Source organism: Medicago truncatula, chromosome 3 (genome assembly GCF_003473485.1).
Source record: "Medicago truncatula cultivar Jemalong A17 chromosome 3, MtrunA17r5.0-ANR, whole genome shotgun sequence".
Taxonomy (NCBI): Eukaryota; Viridiplantae; Streptophyta; class Magnoliopsida; order Fabales; family Fabaceae; genus Medicago; species Medicago truncatula.
The window spans coordinates 48,477,231-48,496,718 of record NC_053044.1 but is presented as its reverse complement, the minus strand read 5'-3'; the positions used below and the strand labels follow the sequence as shown (position 1 = coordinate 48,496,718).

The window sequence follows — 19,488 nt, the reverse complement described above, 5'->3', positions numbered from 1 at the left end:
TGAACTAATTTAAAATTGATTTACAAAGTCAGAGACTAATTTAACGATTTACTCTGTCTTGAGGAAAAAAATCTCATAAGTTTCCACATCTGCTAATATGTGCGGCTATTGTAGAAGATTTGAATTTCATTGGCTAATGGTCGTTGTATTTTGAGTTTGGTGACATAATTTTTAGGGTTAAATATATTTTTAATCCCTATAATTATGTCAATTTTTTTTATTCCCTCTAAAATTTTCTTTCAATTTCTAGTCCCTCTAAAAAAATTCATCTTCACTTTTGGTCCCTCCTTTAGGTGAACTCGTATATAGAATTCATATTTTTAATAAAATTTTACAGAAAAATTTATAATATTAGAAGAATCTCTCAAAAAAAAAAGTTTTTTTTTAACAATACGTGCATTAAATATGAATTTTAAAAAATTCATGTTTTGTTAAAACAGACTCTAATTTTTTGGGAGAGATTTTTACAATATTCTACCTAATTTCATTAAAAAAAATACAAAAGTTCACTTAAAAATAGGGATCAAAAGTAGTGATTGAAAATTGACTTAAATATGTCATTCGTCCCTGCACTTTTACCATATTTTGGCATTAATACCTACACTTTTTTTGTTTGGCATTGGTCCCTCCAATTTATAAAAGTTTTGCCATTAGTCCTTCTGTTAAGTCCAAGTTAAAAAAAAAAAACAAAAACTAATGGTGTGCCACGTGGACCAACTATTTCACGCCACGTGACACACTAAAAGACAAAATATTCCAACTTTTCGCTATTATTTTATTCATTATTTATTGACTTAAAAATATCATTAGTCTCTCTACTTTCAGAACTTTTTGATATTGGTCACTAAACCTTTATTTTTTTAAAAAAACTTTAAATGATATTATTATTTTGTTCATTATTTTTATTGACTATAATTATAAAAAAAAATCATTTTTAGATAAATTTTTTTTTACCTTTTTAAAGAATAAAATAAAATAAAAGCTTTTAATGAATTATTTTTGAAAGAATAATTAAAAATCAATTTTGTTCATTGAAGAAAATTAATCACGTGGACCAATTATTTTTTAAAAGAATAATTATAAAATCATTTTGGTTCATTAAAAAATGATTTTTTATTTTATTTCTTTACAATTATTTTTAAAAAAAGAATGAACAAAATAATAACAAAACATAATAATATCTTTGAAAGTATTTAAAAAAATGTTTCAAGGATCAATATAAAAAAAATACTGAAAGTGGAGGGACTAATGATACTCTTAAGTAAAAAAATAATGAATAAAATAATAATAAAAAAGTTGGATTATTTTTTGTTTTTAGTGTGCCACGTGGTGTAGAATGATTGGTTCACGTGCACACCGTTGAATTTTGTTTTAACTTGGACTTAACGGAATAACCAATAGCAAAATTTTAACAAAGTGCAGGGAGCAATATCAAAATATGGTAAAAGTGCACGGACCAATGACATATCTAAGCCTTGAAAATTTTATAGGTACTAAAAGTTGAAGGAAAATTTTAGATAGATTAAAACGAAAAGTTGATATATTTATAGGGACCAAAAATATATTTGGTTCTGATTTTTAAAGGGATTTGGTGTAAAACCTTCTATCTCTTTTTCAACATATTTGCTTCTTAGGGTAGTGTCCTACACCTTTTTAAAATGAGTTATTATATATGAACACACTTTAATTTGCATACACTCACTTAACTCCACTTACATGGACTTTTCACGCGACTATCATCTCAAAATAAATAAAAATCAAATAAATTAAGAGACGCCCATAAGGTAAATGAGATGTATATGAAACATTTTCGTTTTCAAATAATTTAGCGCGGATGGTGGATAATGATATGTCAATTTGTATGGTGTAGGACTTTTAAGGTCCGTTTGGATTGACTTATTTTAAAGTTTATACAAATAAACAAGCATTAATATATTGTTTATAAGTTTGTTAAGGTAGTTTATGACAAAACAACTTATAAATATAAAATTTTCATTAATAAGATGATATGAATTAACATAAAAATTTATTTATTTACATAAGTTTTTCAAAAGTTAAGGGTTAACCAATTTAAAATGATTGAACTACCCCAAAACTTGATCTTGCATAGTCCAATCAACCAAACAAAAAAATATATTAAAAATAAAAGAAAATGTCAATTAACCACACAAGTTTGACTTGTCAGGCACCTTACCCCTCAATTTTGACATGCGACGTCCAAAATTCTAACTCAAAAGTATGGCATTTTGGAAAGGAAAAAAAAAAAGATGTACGCAGTTTTGTATTAAAGTTTTGAAAGTTATTACTCCCTCTGTCCTTAATTATAAGACCTTTTTGAAAAAAAATTTTGTCCCTTTTTATAAGACCTCTTTGTTATTTCCAACTACATTAATTATTTCTTTACATACATGTCCCTATTTATTATACATCTTTTTCTTCAATCAACAATAAATAACATGTTGAAAATATAAACTAACCTTCTTTCTTAAAGGATAAAATTGTAAAAATAATAGTGATTACAAACAACTTTAATACAAATATCCACTATCTTAATTCCCGTGATTTTGGCAAAAGAGTCTTATATATAGGGACGGAGGGAGTACATTATAAATTATTATTTATACTTGAATAAAAGACAAACAGACAATAAATTACGCTGTTAGACTTTTTTAAATGGCAAAATCAATCCTCATAAACACAATATTCATGGTTCTAGTTGTTCAAAATAGTTGGTTGAATGACTCCTAACTCTTCCACAATTTTTAAATCGAGTTAGTTCAAACATACGGGACCTAATTGCATGGTCCAACTGAAAACTTATGATCCTTCCCCAGTTGAGTACAATTGATGAAGTTCACGTGTTGACGTAATCTTGTGCCGCGTCTTAACTAGATCATGCATGGTCCTCTACCATTGTTGTTTGGTATTACGTAATATTGTGGATGATTGAAATATGATTATACCCTTACTTACTTCTACCAGCGATTAGATAGATTTAGTTATCATCTTTTACATAATGACATTGTGCTGCTTAACAAATTATCAACCCAACGTGGACAAAATCATCATCATATATGTTCTCACTTGAATACTCCATTTTTAATTGTATACATTTAAATATAAAAAATTAGAATATATTCAAACGTTTTCTTTGAAAGATATGAATATATTCAAACAATCAAACTTGAATTAAGCATGAAATGTTAGTTTCTCTGTTAAAAAAAGTGTTAATTAGATGCGCTATGGATTGTGATATAATGCAGTATTAATATATTTCTAATTTTCTAAAAAAATTAATAACCAAGACTTTTCCTAAAAAAAAAAAGAAGACTTTTACGATCACAAGCACAAAAAATTTGGACTTAGGTACGCACACAAATTATATTATTTTTTTTGACAAAAATAAATGATATTCATTCATTCAAATTGATAGAGTATATCGATACAATACAAATCCAAATTCGCTAAAAACGAAAATGATGAATCAGTGAACAAACTCACATCATCCATGTTAATAGGATAAAACGGCAAAGTACATATGCCTACATATATAACTAATATGACTATATTTATGTCTCCGGATCTGCAACGTTGACGACGCCGAAGTCATTGTCATTGATCGAATCTGCACTTGCTAAAAGCTAATCTTTCAATCTGAATAAAATAAACACCGCACTAAAATGAGAAATCAAAAACACACCGCACAAAGACGGAAAATAAAAATAAAAATAAACAGGGTGTGTATATGCATGAATTCAAATTATTTGTATTGTGGTCATACAAATCTTGCTCCTTGCTCCTTTGAGTCGATGTTCTTGGATATTTCTATTATTACTAGTATCAGTATTAAATAAATGTCGTTGTTCGGGTGTCAAAGGACTGGGAGAGATAATTAATGAAGTAATCGTTTAGGATCACAAAAGATAAGTTGCAGTAGCATGGTCTAGTGAACCATCCTCAGTCTTGTATCTTTGCAAGAATATAAGTTGCAGTAGCATGCTACATTCCTTTGTGAAGCTTCCTAAAAAAAATTACCCATGCATTAGTGGCCGTATTAAATCCGCCAATAAGGTTAAAGATTCAAAATTCAAATCGTTGGTGTGCCTTGGCATTAATGGCGAAATACTCAAGGCTGATGAAGAGTGGTCGTCGGTGTAAAATGCATAATAATGAACGATTCCAAGTAGTTTAAAGATGAACAAAATCCACATCGAAATGATAGTGATCCTCAGATCGTGCGAGTATGAGACTGTATGATTGAAGAAAAACTTATAAGAATTATTTGGTACTACATGCACTGACAATATGCATCCTCTTTTTGGTAACCTATTTCATAAGAAATCCATGTATAAATGCGTTTGACTTGAAACACTTTTGGTATTGGTGACCTAGTAAGTTTTCTGAAAAACGTGTCAGTGATGACAAAACACGAATCCGTATTGGTTTGTGAAGTTAGTCGGCAATCTTAAAAGTCGTATGTAATATTACATCGGTCTTATTTTCTTACATATATAAATCTGCGGGTGACACTTGGGTGACATTGTGGTTAATGACATTGATCAAACCATAATATCACAAGTGTACAATTTATCTCTAAAAATTTATTCATGCCACCACACATCCTCCGCTGTATCATTATCATGTAACATTATCCAATTTTTTTCAATCAACAATACTTAAAGATTAAGAGAATTAGATTAGATTAGATTAGATGAATTTACTACTTATCCCAACCTTTCATTTTCTTTGCAATGGCCAACAATTTTTCCTTGCCTTCATCATCTCGCAATCTTGCTATAGATTTCAAACAAGGAAAGACTTTCTTGAGCCTCCTCGAGATTATGTACACTCCACCTCCAAACTACTATCTTCAAAAAATTCAGATTAAATATTATGAAATATTAAGAAAAATATGATTTTTTTTATGCAAATAAGAAAATTCTTTAAGCTTTGAATAAAATTAAGATAATTATGAATTTATTAAAAAATCATAAGAGAATATTAAAATATTAAATAAAATATAATTAATCATTGTCCAAAAAGTATTGTCAAAGAATTAAATTCTTAAAAAGTTATAAATCATTTTCTTAAAACAATAGTTTTTTTTTTTGAGGAAAACAATCATTTTCTTAAAAAGTATTGTCAAAGAATTAAATTCTTAAATAGTTGTTTTTTTCTTAAAACAATAGTTGTATCATCAATAATTCAACGGTCATTCATTAGCAAAATTGGATAATTAGGATATATTTTTTATTATTGTATTCTATAATTAGCTGAACCCATGAATCTTGTTTTAGTTCCACCCACCCTTATTGGTTTTTTGATGGAATTCTTTTACACATTAGGATAAATATTGTCATTTTTTTATCTGTATTGTCTCTATCCAAAAACAACCTTATCTTACACACATGTCTACCTCTTTTAGATTAATAAAATTCTAATGAACAAAACAAACATTACAATAGCTTGTGTGTAAAAAATAAAATTTTATCTTAAGACAAGAAATATATATAGATATACTTTTTTTTACAAGAAATATATATAGATATACTTGTCATTTTAAATTCAAAATATCAAGAAATATTTCTTTTCAAGGTTCATTTGTTCTATCTCTATTTCTTTATAAAAAAATATACCAAACATTATTCTTTTAATTTCGATAGAAACATTTTAATAACAATTTTTTTTAAGGGACTTTAATCACATATTTGTTTATTAACATATTATGACAAATCCTTAAAAAAAAAATTACGACAAATATACTTCTCCCCACTAGCGGCGGAGTCAGAAAAAAAGTTCGGGTGGGCCACTAAAATTATCTTATAAAAAATTGTTTAAAGTCTCGCAAAATAAATATATAATTGAATTATTTGAATTTTTGGGTGGACCACTACACCACTTTGCAGGAATTTGGATTAATCGAAACCTAAAACCAACATAAAATTGTATAAAATCTCGCAAAATAGACCTATAATTAAATTATTTAAATTTTTCGGGTGGATCACTACACTAGTTTGCGGGAATTTGGATCAACCGAAATCTAAAACCAACAAAAAATTATTTAAAATCTCGCAAAATAAATCTATAATCATTGATTTTTTAATTTTTTCGGTGGGCCATCGCCCACCCCAACCCATGAAGAGCTCCGCAACTGCTCCCCACAAGAGGAAAATTCGTTGATGTATTTGGTCTAAAATCTGAACACATATTTTTGTTTATAATTAAGACAAAGATACTAATTTTGATTCAAGGTATATGCCTTTATACATGTTTTGAACTAAGATTACCTCCTTACGTTTACATAACAACACATTAACATCAATAAAGGTGTGAATTATTTTAAACCTCTCATCCTCCTCAAGCACATACCAACTTAGCATTACAATATTTTTGCAAGTACATCCGCCATAACAAAATTTTTATGGATTTCGACTAAGACCTTCATCGAGTAGGCTTCTTTTGAAGATTTGTGTTCTTTGGCAAGAAGAGTACACGTAAAGAAACCAAAACAAAAAAGTTTAAATTGTTATTATTGTTTTCTTCTTTCAAAAACCTATTATTATTATTATCAGTTTTATTTTTCTTATTATTATTATTTTATTACAAGTTTGCAATCCGAACACTCTATCTCTGCGCCTATTTATTCTCCTACATTTATAGCACTTTTTTTTTTTTTTTTAATAATAATAAGATTATTATTATCTTATAATTTTAATGTGATAGAATTTGAAAGCCAACTAACACACACCTCTTTTTCTTTTTCTATTCTTTTCTTTTTCTTTTCTTTTCTCTTTCTTCATCACAAGACCAAAAAAAAAAACCTCTCTTCTTTTCTTTGTCTGATTTTCTCTCCAAACCAAACCAGAGAGCGACCGGCGAGCATAACAACCTCGCCGGAGATTCGCCTCTACTCTTCCCATTTTCTCTCTCTTCGACTTCACACAATTTTCCATTATTTTTCTCAAAAATGAACCTTTAATATCAGAATTATTCATCTTTTTCATTTTCTTTGTGATAAATTATATCTGATATTGCAATGTGGAAAGAACAAGGTTTTTGTTGGACCAAACATCATGAGATCTTTTGTTTCTGAATTCCTTATGCTGTAGACGGTTTTTGAGATTCAGTTTTGTTTTGTTTTTTGCTCAATTCTATGGTGAAACATTGATAAGGAAGATTTTTGGATTTTTCTGCTAGCTTGGTTTTGTTCGAATTGTTAACAAGGTGTGAATTTTTCAGCTTCAAAATATTTATGTTTTTTCTTCGGTGGTTTGGTTTTTATATCTGTTTGGGTTTATGATCAGGAATCTCTTCATGTTCATGTTTTTGATCTGTTAATGTTGTTTAGATTAGATCCTTTATGAAAATTTATGTTTTTTTGTTCTTGATCTGTTTGTTTTTTAAGGTTTTTCTGTGAAATTCTCTCTCTTCATGTCTGATTTTGTGATAGAACCGATGTGGAACATTGTAAGCTTCATGTAGATGATTTTTTATTTTTGATAAAAAAATAGAGAATTTTGCACATTTCTAAGGATGGGTTTGTTTCAATTTTCTATAAATATTGTTTTTGGCAATCAATTAGGTAGTTGGTAGGTAAGAATTCTGTGCTGTCCTTTCCTTCTGGTAGTGTTTAGTTGAAGGTACAACTATATTTGTCCTAATTTTGCACTAATCTCTTTGAATTTTGCAATTGAATCTAGAAATAGAGCCTCTAAATAGGGTTTCTTTAGTGTATTATTTTTCCCACTTTCCTTTTTTGTTTTGAGGGTATGGGTTGATCTTAGTAGAGGTCTAATATAAATGTTACTTTTTGGGTGAGAAATGATCTCAAGTTCTGTTTATGCCAATGTCACATTTTATTTATTGTTTTCTGTTCTTTCCTTCTTAAAGCATGTGACCTTGAATTTTTCAACAGATGATGATGAGTAGAGTTCAACAAAGCTAGCAAGTGAGGATATAATTCTGTATCATTTCTCTTTCTATAATTTCTGGCTAAGCTATAGGATGCCTTTTGAAATAATGAACCAGAGGGGTGTTACTGCTTCATCCCATCTTTATGATGATGGTTCCTATGCATCCGAGGTAATTATCATCCGAAGTGTCTCATTTTGGTTTATCACATTTTTTTATCATCCAAGACTTGAGTGTTCTTTTATAAAATTGTCAACCGACTTCTCGATCTCATGTACTTCATAGCCTCAATGTTATTGCCTTTTTTTCTAAACATGTCTTGGACTTTTCATGTGCAGAGGAGTGTTGGATTAAGGAAGCCAAAATCTATTCATGATGATTATCCACAAGGTGAGGTCAATCAACTCATTATTTGTTCAATAGAGTCCTATATGTCATGCTGGCTTCCCACTATGCCATTAACACTCCATATATATCTACTAACCAAAAACAGATAGTTAACACTCAGACCTTGATCATTGTTTCACATTTGAGTTTAGAGAATAACAAGTGTTGTCAATTTGATTTTTGATGTGTTAATTTATTAGACACATTTTCCATATTTTTGTGTACCTTAGCGGATACCTCTCTAGTTTTAATTGAACAGACTCTGTACTTTCCATTATTTAACTTTTACTGTCGTTGCCCAGGATCGTATTTAGAATAAATATCTATGGATGGAGTTTACTGGCATTGTTTATTTCATTTTGTAGGGAGTGGTATTGATAGATTTCTTTTTGGTTTTTCTATGTCATTTTCATTGTGATATAGCTTGCGTAATTAATGGTGATTTTATGAATTTAGATGCTGTGCTCAGCAAACTTGCACACTCTTTTCTCTGCAGATGTTATGATGATTTTGCTGTTTTTAATCATGATGATATTGGATGTAGTAATAATGTAATATATGCGTGTACCCATATTCGTGTCTGTTTACTTGTGTTCCATAAATAAGCAGTTCATTTAATGAACGTGTAATTCATTTGTTGGATAAATCAAGTTCTATGTTCAAATTTTCAGGGAAGAGTGAAATGGCAGCTTCACCTGGAGGCATTTTGCATACTTCATCAGCCCTCGAGAGAAATGCAAAAATAGGCTTGCCAATGTCACAGACTAGTTTATCTGGGGAAGTTATAGAAAACGTACACTTTGGTGCACAAGCTGGCATGGTAGATGCGCTGAAGGATTCAAAGGAATCATTGAATTATCACCCGAGATCATGGTCTGATGTGCATAGGCAGCCAGCATCTAGCTCATATGGTTTAATTGGGAACAAGATTGTCACCAATGCAGGCGCACGTGAAAGCAGTCTATTCTCAAGCTCACTGTCCGATATGTTTAGCCAAAAGTGTAAGAATGTGTTTCATGCATGCTAAGATAGTTAGTTGGACACATGTATCATGAGTATTATACCATTTTATTTTGTTACGATGCAAGTATTTTTTTATGTTGATTTGCTAATGTATCATCCCACCCCCCCTCACACACACGTTCGCGCGCGCGCCAGAACCCCACCAGAAAAGAAACTTTTCTATTCATGTTTTTTGTTGAGTTCAATGGTATTCCCATATATCTCTGAGTGGGTGTTTGTATGCATATCTTGGTGCAGTGAGGTTCTTGGGAAATGGTGTTCAGTCTGATCAGAATATTACTGCTGGTTCTCTTCCCGAGGAAGAACCATACAAATCTCTTGAAGAAATTGAGGCTGACACTATAGGGGATCTCCTTCCCGACGAAGATGATCTGTTTTCCGGTGTCACCGATGGTTTAGGAGGCAGTGCTCATGCTAGAGCAAGTGATGATTTTGAAGATTTTGATTTGTTCAGCAGTGGTGGAGGCATGGAGTTGGAAGGAGATGAACTTTCAGCTTCAGGAAAAAGAATCAGTGGCTTGGATGGTGATCCTGCTTACTCTGGGGCTTTTAAAGGCAAAAGTTCTTTTGGTGAACAATCTTCTAGAACACTTTTTGTTGGAAACATTACTAGCAATGCAGAAGACTCGGAGCTAAAGGCTCTCTTTGAGGTGAACCTTTTGTCTTTATTTTTTACGGCGGTAGATGCTATATAGGAATTTAAATAAAGTGCTGTATACCACTTGTAGTGACATATAAGTGGACTATTTTTTTTGTTCTTCCAGCAATATGGAGATATCCGAACCCTTTATACTGCCTGCAAGCATCGTGGGTTTGTTATGATTTCTTACTATGACCTAAGGGCAGCACAAAATGCAATGAAAGCACTTCAAAATAGGACATTGAGTTCTAGGAAACTGGATATACGTTATTCAATTCCAAAGGTATCATCTTGTTTAGTAACTTCTCATGTATGTATAATTCCTTTTCCATTATTATCATTTATTTGGTTAAAGACAGTATTTATGCTGTTTGTCTTAGCATCTTTCAGTATTACTGCTATGTGCTTTGCTTGTTCAATTGCTCTGTATTCCTGTTTTTCATGTTATGGTTATTTATATTTCTCAACCTGATGACATATTAGGGAAATCCTACAGAGAAGGATATTGGCCATGGTACACTGATGATATCTGGTCTTGATTCAGCTGTTTTGAAAGACGAACTAAAACGTATTTTTGGATTTTATGGAGAAATCAAAGAGGTAAGTTATTCGTTGTTGGTTTTCGCCCCTTTTCAGTGCTTGTATATCAAAAGACGATACCAGCTTCTTAAATGTTATGTCTGTTATTGCAGATCTATGAATATCCAGAGATGAATCATATCAAATATATTGAATTTTATGATGTTCGAGGTGCAGAAGCTTCTCTCCGTTCATTGAATGGAATCTGCCTTGCTGGGAAACACATCAAGCTTGAACCTGGTCATCCTAGGAATGCAATACGGTGAGCTATTACCACTTTTATTTTATTTTGAATTGCATTTTCTTCTTTTTTTAGTAACTTCTGAAACTCTTTTTTACATTTTAAATTTGCCTATTTTTGATATATCTTTTGTGGACGAAGTCTTTATTTATAGCCTGCATATTTATTCTTGTTACCTTGTATATTATTCTTGCTTTTTAATGGTTAATAGAGTGAAGTTGTTCTATTATAATGTTACTGATCACACAATCATGGAAACCCTGCTTTTGTAGTATGACTCAGCCATCTCAAAAGGGACAAGATGAACCTGATCTTGGTCATAATCTCAATGACATCTTATTCTTAAGACAGAAGGGTATGATTTTGTCTTCTTTTACTTATCGTGTTTGTAGAAGCTAAGATGTACTTGGTCTCACTAGACATAATTTACAGCCGGACTATCTTCTGGAGTTATTGCATCTGGTGGAAGCTTGGAAAATGGATATAATCAAAGATTCCAATCTGCATCACAGCTGCCTTTGAATGCTTTCTTTGATAACACAAATTTTCACGTGAATTCTAGTATTTCCAACACCACAAGAGGGGCATCTGCTGTAAAAGTATCTGGTGACTCCAGTAATGTTGATGCAATGAAATTTGCATCTATTCCAAGATTGCACCCTCATTCTTTGCCTGAGTATCGTGATGGTTTAGCTAATGGTAGTCCTTACAATTTGTCAAACACCATTAAAATGGCTGTCAACATTGGAACTGGATCCACAGAAGCATCTGATGGCAGGCATATTCAGGGAATGATCTCAACTGGGAACTTGGCAGATTTTAATGCAGGAGGTAAGTTTAACGTGCCTTAAAAGCTTCATGGGTAATCAGACTTTGTTTGCAACATTTTCAGAATGGTTCCCTTGTCTCTATGACAGGGAAGGATGAATTTATTTCAAAAGGTTAAACTTATTGTTTTACTTTAAATGGCATCCTAGATTCTTATGAATTCAAAACCTTTGGACTTGACTGTTACAGTTAATGACAGTTTTGGTTTTAAATAATTTCACTCTTTAGTAAGACAAATATAAATTATTTAAAAAGCTAATTATTGATTTGAAGAAATTTAAACTTGCATGTCTAAGTATCAGAGATTAAGCATTTGGATTTCAATCTTTGTCTTGGTCCTCTTGGGGTCGGCCTTTCTATCTATAAGTAGTATAAGCTGGGTAGTAAGAGGCTGAAAAGGTATCAAATTTGGATTTAATAATTCTTTACTTGAGTGTTAGTTCATGAAATCTTTGTTTTATTTTGAAATTTTTACCATCAGGAAATGGGAGCCTTCCCCGTCATCAGCTTTATCATATGTGGAATGGCTCAAACTTGCGTCAGCAATCTCCATCAAATGCTGTGGTTTGGCAGAAAACGCCATCTTTTGTTAATGGCGTTGGTTCTCCTAGTCTTCCTCAGATGCCTAGCTTTGCCAGGACACCGGCTCATATGCTGAGAGCATCACATATAGACCACCATGTTGGATCTGCACCAGTTGTTACGGGATCACCCTGGGAAAGACAACATTCTTACTTGGGAGAGTCTCCTGATGCTCCTGGGTTTAGATTGGGTTCTCTAGGAAATGCGGGTTTTCATGGTAGCTGGCAGTTGCATCCTCCGGATCTTTCAAGCAACATGTTTTCTCATATTGGTGGGAATGGGAACGATTTGACATCCAATGTTGGGCATGGCTCTCCTAAACAGTTGCCACATGTCTTCCCTGGGAGACTTCCCATGACTTCAATGTCGAAATTTGATTCTACCAATGAACGAATGAGAAACTTCTATCATCGTAGAAGTGAAGCGAACAATAACAATGCTGATAAAAAACAATTTGAACTTGACCTAGGCCGCATATCGCGTGGGGAAGACAACAGAACAACGCTGATGATAAAAAATATTCCCAACAAGTATTTCTCGCTATCTTCTTGTACACTTCTTTTTCTGCTCGAACTGTTATCTTTTCATCATCGTTTTACAAATTGTTTATTTGGCTCTTGCCCTTTTCACTTTGATGCATTAGTTAGCCAATCTTGTCTTGCTCTTTTGCTTGGTAACACTAACGAGGATACACCTTTACTTTTTACTTGCCTGTGCATATTTTTCTTCTATTTTTTATATTGATTAATTGGTTTTTACCTTAAACAGATTTTCCTAGGAGTAAAGCGTGCAAATTCTTTGGCTTTGATCTATTGATTTATTCTTTCCTATTTGACATATGTATTAATATCTCGGCAGGTATACTTCAAAGATGCTTCTTACAGCCATAGATGAGAGTTGTCGGGGAACTTATGATTTTCTGTATTTGCCAATTGATTTCAAGGTAAGTATTTGTTTGGTGTTGGTTGACCCTTGATAAGTGTAGGAATGGTAAATGTTTTCTAAGTCAGTTGTACAAATTATTGCAGAACAAGTGTAATGTTGGCTATGCATTCATCAATATGATTGATCCTGGTCAAATAATTCCATTCCACCAGGTTACTTGAGAACTCTTATGTACTTATGAGTTATATTTATGTATGCAATATGAATTTCGAGTTAATCTGTTTCTTGTGCAGGCTTTTCATGGGAAAAAATGGGAGAAGTTTAACAGTGAAAAGGTAGCAGTACTTGCATATGCCCGAATTCAAGGAAAATCTGCTCTTATTGCTCATTTCCAGAATTCAAGCCTGATGAATGAAGATAAACGTTGCCGCCCTATTCTATTCCATACAGATGGTCCAAATGCCGGTGATCCGGTAAATCTGCTTGTTCTTTACCTATAACTATTTTCCTGTTGCTATCTCCATCTGCTTATTACTGACATTCTTCTGACAGATGTCATGCTTCGTATTTCTGGATTAATTTGTTAACATTTATAGTTGGGTTGATGCCTGTACAATGCTAGTAGCTACATTAAAGGCTTTCTCATTTAGTAAGATATTTTTTTAGTCATATTTAATATTAACACGTTAGATGCCTATTTTTTAAGTACTTAATGTAAGGTAAGAAAGAGTTTCTTGTGTGCATGATTCTAGAAATAATTCTTACTTGAGCTGGTTTTTGATAACACGGTAAAATGCTTTTGATAACACGGCAAAATGCTATGTTATTGTGGTTTTGACCATTTTTTCTGTGCAGGAGCCTTTTCCCTTGGGTGCAAATATTAGAGTAAGGCCAGGAAAATTACGTAGTAGTGGCAACGAGGAGAGCCGTAGTCAAGGGAATTCTTCAATTTTGGCAAATGCAGAGGAGTTTGCAAGTGGAGTAGATTCTTCACCAAGTTCTTCAAGAGACACTGACTGATTTAAGCCTCAAGCACTAACAGTTCAATGCTGCGTGCCATGTCAACTCCGTCATTGTATATTACATTTTATTTGTGTGTGTGAGAGAGAGAAGAGTTGGAGCAGCCGGTAGGAAACGAGGGCTCACAATTTTGGACTTATAGAGGAGCCTTGAAAAAGTTTTTGAAGGTCGAGGTACATAACTGGAATGAAGTCAATGATTCTAGTATCTTCTTTATTTACCTAAATTTTTGTATGGAACCATTCTACCATCTTACAAGTTTTAGAGAGACTTGCTTAACTGAAGCTTAAAATTTTGGTTAGCTTTGAATGCACAATTTGCAGTTCCCTGGAGATAGTGCACGTCATTGTGTGTTTCAAGGGTTCTTTGCTCATTTTGTTTTCATTATTGTTGTTTCTGATGTTCATATGTAATTTTGTTTGTATCCCCGAGCATTGGTGTCTTTATAGGATTTTTGTCTATATGTTGGGATTGTTCAAGGAGGTTATTCAATTGAAACTTTCATTTTGATTCGTATATTTCTGTTTTGCGCGATGTTTGTGAATTCATTTCTCAGCGCACAAACCTATTCTGCATGTAAATGGTGTTCAATTCAATTTTAGAAGTAGAAAATTTCTAAATGGTTAAGGCTAAATTGAATGCCATTTACATGTAAATGCTTTTTTTTCTTTTCTTTCTATAGCTTACTAGAATCATGTCATTTTTTTTTGACAGAGCTAAAATCATGTCATTATATATATAACGTTTGATAATAAGATCTGACGATATTCTTTTACAACAGGAGAAAATGAAAATATATAGTAAATCATCATTATTATGAGGTTCATTTTCCAGGAATGAATTTATGAGCAGGGACTATTCATGACTTTATTTACAGATGTATTCAAGTAAAATGAATGCTTGGATGAAAACTGTGCAATATTATTATTTTATTTTTTCATAACAAAACAATGGCATTAATTCCCATCCCACTGCTGACACGTTACTTCAATGATACGTAACGTGATGAAATGGGCCTTATTAACGTGATAGTGACAGATTATTGCACGAGTTAAAAGGATTTTTTTTTTTGAAAGGAAGTCGTATCACATATTATTATAAACTGATAATGTAATATTTTTATAGAGATATCTGATCAATTCATGATGTCATGCAGTTGAAAAATAGTCTCAGATGTGAAACTATGAATTTTGCAACGAATTTTATTATGGACAAAACTTATGTACAGTGCCATAGCCCATAGGTACTATGGTAATGTTTTTACTGTAATCCACTCAAAATCAAACACGTGTTCTATTTGTTTCATTAATTAAATAATTTTAACTTCGTGAGTGTAACCGTTATCTTTGTGAGACATAACTCTCAACTCACCTGCCTCCTCCATAGCTGATCAACCACATTAAAAACCTACTTCAACCCCGTCAACAACAAAATCATCAGGAATATGAGGAGGAAAATGGAGAAGACGTACAATGAAGAGTCCGTTCATTTATGGGTTTCAGAGGGATGACGGCGGAGGTGTGTGTCTCTGCAAAGTTCATATATGTCTTGGTTGTTTTAAACTTCTGATAGTGTCAAGGGGTGTTCAGGGACATCAATTATGGTGGTAGTTTATCAACTACGATGTAGGGGTGTATGTTCTTGCAAAAGTGATTGTAGCGTGACAAATTCAATGCAAAAAGTTGCTACAATGTAGTTTTTGGGTGTATGTTCTTTCTCTATCTACAAACCAGTAACTTTGTTGCTACCATGTTGTAAGTGTGGTCTCATTGACGTGTTGGTTATGGTGGTGGATACAAAATGAGATATTCGTTTCACGAAGCTACAGTTCTAATTTCATGGTGAAGGAGGTTGGTTTTGGAGAATGAACGGAACTGTCTTGGGAAGGACTGAAAAGAAGCGGTGTTAACTCGTTATCCAATTCTAAATTAATTTAATTATTAAAGTACACGTGTTATATTTTAATAGAACAACAATAAAAACATCACATATGGTACTGTACATAAGTTTTGTCCTTTTATTAATACTATATGATTACGGGCACTTAGTTGGGCACTCTCGCAAGTTTTTATGGCATGAAAATTACTTTTCTAACAATGAAAACTTCCTATTGACACAAGTAAAATACGTAAATGTCCCCAGCGGCAATTAACAACCGTTCAATGATACGCCGACAGTTAACAACCGCTGGCACCAGCGCCAGTTAACTGCCGTTCACGCTAGTTAACAAAACCAGTGCACTATGCACGGGTTTTTCCAGGAACTTTGGCCTGTTTTTGCATCCAATTGCAAATTAAAGTAAATAACCAGGATATGTCGGGAAATTAAAACGTAACAAAATAATATTTAACAGATAAAATTAAAACGCAAGAAATAATATAAAAGGTATGTCGGAAAATGTCATACAAATACCAAAATATACGGAACATGTCATAATTATACATCAGAGTAAAAAAGTACATAAAAAAACCCTAATCATAATCAACCCTGCTGCCTAGCATGCCTCGGCCCCCTGCGCCGCCTGGCAATTTGATACGTAAGGGCGGGGCGATCAGTACCGGATATCCGCATCACCTCCTGGACAATCTTTTCATTAGTCATCTCAGCTTGCCTGGCCACAATATCATCAGCTATATGCACCACCTCCCGGATGATCGCCAGTGTGTCAGGCATCTTCCTGACATGCTCCTCCTCTGTGATCTGCTCCACGTTCGCCGGCCTGGGAGGAGATCCTTCATCAGGTGGGAGAATACGAGGGTGAGAGACTTTGGCATACCAAGCCATGTAGCTAGGCGCATGATGCCATGGTCTCTCACACGCATCTCCCCGAGCAATGAAGAACCACATCTGAGCGTTCTGCAGCACGGTGGTCAGCAAATGCGTAGGCACCTGAGCGACGGATGACAGATGTCTCGGAACATCCTGCACATAGAAAAGCTGCCTCTTTACCCGCTCAGGTAAATTACGGTACACCCTCTCCTTCCCGCACATCAGTCATCCCGAGTAAGTGACAATAAGCTGAAAAGGGTGTATCTCTCTGTGATCACCATAAGTAGAAAACCTGACGTCATCCACCTTTAAGCGATCAAGTCGTGAGCGGTAATGGTGCACATCTTTATGTCCTTTGCTTGTAAGCTATCTCCCAACACACGGTCTCTCCAGCGTCCACTGCGTGTTTTTCTTCCTTGGGTACGGACCTAACAAATGCTCCAAAATACATCCCTGCAACAAATAAGTAAAATACATTATAAAAGCTTTACAGAAAAATTTAAATTAAATCCTAAATAAATGCAGTCTAACTTAGGAAAAAATAATCTAACATGATAATAAAAATTATAAAATAAATTCATAAAGAAATGAAGATAAATATTAAATTATTACCATAAAAAGAGTCGTACTCCTAGCCATCGTTCTGTTATTCAGAATAACAGAATCATCCAGATAGTCGTACAGGTACGCTAAGGTCATCCCTCCCTATAACCACTTCCCAATCGTCTGCAAGTCCGCCATACAATCAAAATATACCAAGTCGATGTGTCTGTTCGTTTTGTTAGTGAACAACGCACAACCGACGAGATATAGAAGAAAACTCCTCACACACCACTGTCTCCTCCTGGCTCTCTCCTGCAACTCCTCCCTCGTTTGTGGGTCCTCCAGCCGTCTAGCCTCTGTCAGGTGGTCTTCATAAACCCGCTTCAGTGTGGGATAACTGATATGACCATCAAACTCACTCCTGATCTCAACCCTAGCATCAACATCTGACATGCCCAATAATCTGGTCATCAAATCAATCGCACGCTTCTGACCCATTGTCTCATCGTGGTCCAGCATGCGGCCGTGAATAGAAATGTGTAGGAGATTATGCACATCGTCCAAAGTGATCGTCATCTCCCTCACATGTAGATGAAAACTACTGGTCTCCGTGTGCCACCTCTCGCACATAACACGTATCATGACATGGGTCACAATAGAATATCCCGTGTATATCAAATCATGTAGGCCAGACCCATCCACAGGCTCCAAAAACCACCTCAAACCCGCCTCCGGCTTACCAAGCTCTTTCATCTTTTTCCCTGCATTTATACACTTGTAACCCGTTCTGATCATACCACATCTGAATTTCAAATTAATTAAGACATTATCACTATTTTATATAATTAAAACACTTACGATACATAATATTAAATAATTAAAACACTTACGCTACATTATATTATATAATTAAAACACTAAAGCTATATTCTTTTAAATAATTAAAACACTTACGCTACATAATATTATATAATTAAAACATTAACGCTACATTCTTTCAAATAATTAGAACACTTACGCTACATAATATTATATAATTAAAACACTTACGCTACATAATATTATAATTAAAACACTTATGCTACATTCTTTTAAATAATTAAAACATTTACGCTACATTATTTTAAATAATTATAACATTTACGTTGCATTATTTTAAATAACCAATTTAAAGCATTTAAAGAATTTTAAATAATTTAAACACTTACATTATGATGGTTCACCCAAAGAGGGTTCGCCACGTGCCTCACGTAGTCGGACAACAATGATGTGGTCTCATGTCCTCCAGGATAGGGAGACTCTTCAACAGGATATGGCGGTATCGATGGAACACGACGACGTCGTCGCTGAGTCTGAGGCTCAGGCTCACCCTCAAGAATAACATTCTCTGCCTCCATATAATCCGTTACAACATCCTCTGGCACCTCCTCATCACCTGCCTCCTCCTCATCCTCTGTCTCGTCCTGCGGCTGATAAAACATTTTATCCTCCTTCATCCGATCATATCCCTGAAATCCCTCCGCATACTCATATGTCTGTGTCAGATCAACCACCTGGGAGGAGTAATCCATATGTGGCTGTAAGCTCTATACACACGGCTGCCGCTCCTCCTCGTCCCTGGCCATATCTGTTCAAAACAAATTTAAAAAAACACAAATAAGTGGACAATGTATTTAAGCATTTCCTTAAAAACTATATACTTTTAAGGCATTTAACATAGCATAAAAATCCAACCAAGTAACATGTAACATATAAAAAATGAAACTTAGGCATTCAAAAAAAAAAAAAAATACAAATCCACACTTAGAATTCAAGCTTATAATATACCACATTTATATAACATACCACATTATGTCATTCTTCAAACTTGCCAAAAAAATTAAAAATCGAAGCTTATAATAATTATAACATATATACTTTATAAAATTGAAGATATTTGAATAAAAAATTACACAAAAAAAGAAAGATTTCCTCACTTATGCTTTTTATCAAATACATTCTAAATTAGGAGCATGATTAGTGTTATTTAGACATCTAAAGAGCTACATTGTACCTACATTGTCTCTAAGCAACAATTACA

General features: G+C 33.4%; 1 protein-coding gene across 1 annotated transcript; it reads left to right on the top strand.

Annotated features, from left to right (window-relative positions):
* Positions 1 to 6,771: 6,771 nt before the first annotated feature.
* On the top strand, positions 6,772 to 14,612 carry LOC11429692 (protein MEI2-like 1). Its single transcript, XM_003602702.4, has 15 exons — positions 6,772 to 7,224; positions 7,916 to 8,082; positions 8,250 to 8,301; positions 8,970 to 9,299; positions 9,559 to 9,971; positions 10,086 to 10,244; positions 10,445 to 10,561; positions 10,654 to 10,802; positions 11,054 to 11,136; positions 11,214 to 11,612; positions 12,091 to 12,721; positions 13,050 to 13,134; positions 13,220 to 13,288; positions 13,370 to 13,549; positions 13,932 to 14,612. The coding sequence occupies exons 2-15, from the start codon at positions 8,005 to 8,007 to the stop codon at positions 14,094 to 14,096; spliced, it is 2,910 nt and encodes a 969-aa protein (XP_003602750.2). The 5' UTR covers positions 6,772 to 7,224; positions 7,916 to 8,004; the 3' UTR covers positions 14,097 to 14,612.
* Positions 14,613 to 19,488: the final 4,876 nt, after the last annotated feature.

Excerpts from the sequence above, each read along its gene's own strand:
- LOC11429692 (XM_003602702.4), top strand. The coding sequence starts at position 8,005 with ATGCCTTTTGAAATAATGAACCAGAGGGGTGTTACTGCTTCATCCCAT. Across the intron at positions 11,137-11,213 it reads CTTATTCTTAAGACAGAAGG|CCGGACTATCTTCTGGAGTT; the intron begins GTATGATTTTGT and ends CATAATTTACAG. Across the intron at positions 13,289-13,369 it reads AAATAATTCCATTCCACCAG|GCTTTTCATGGGAAAAAATG; the intron begins GTTACTTGAGAA and ends TTTCTTGTGCAG.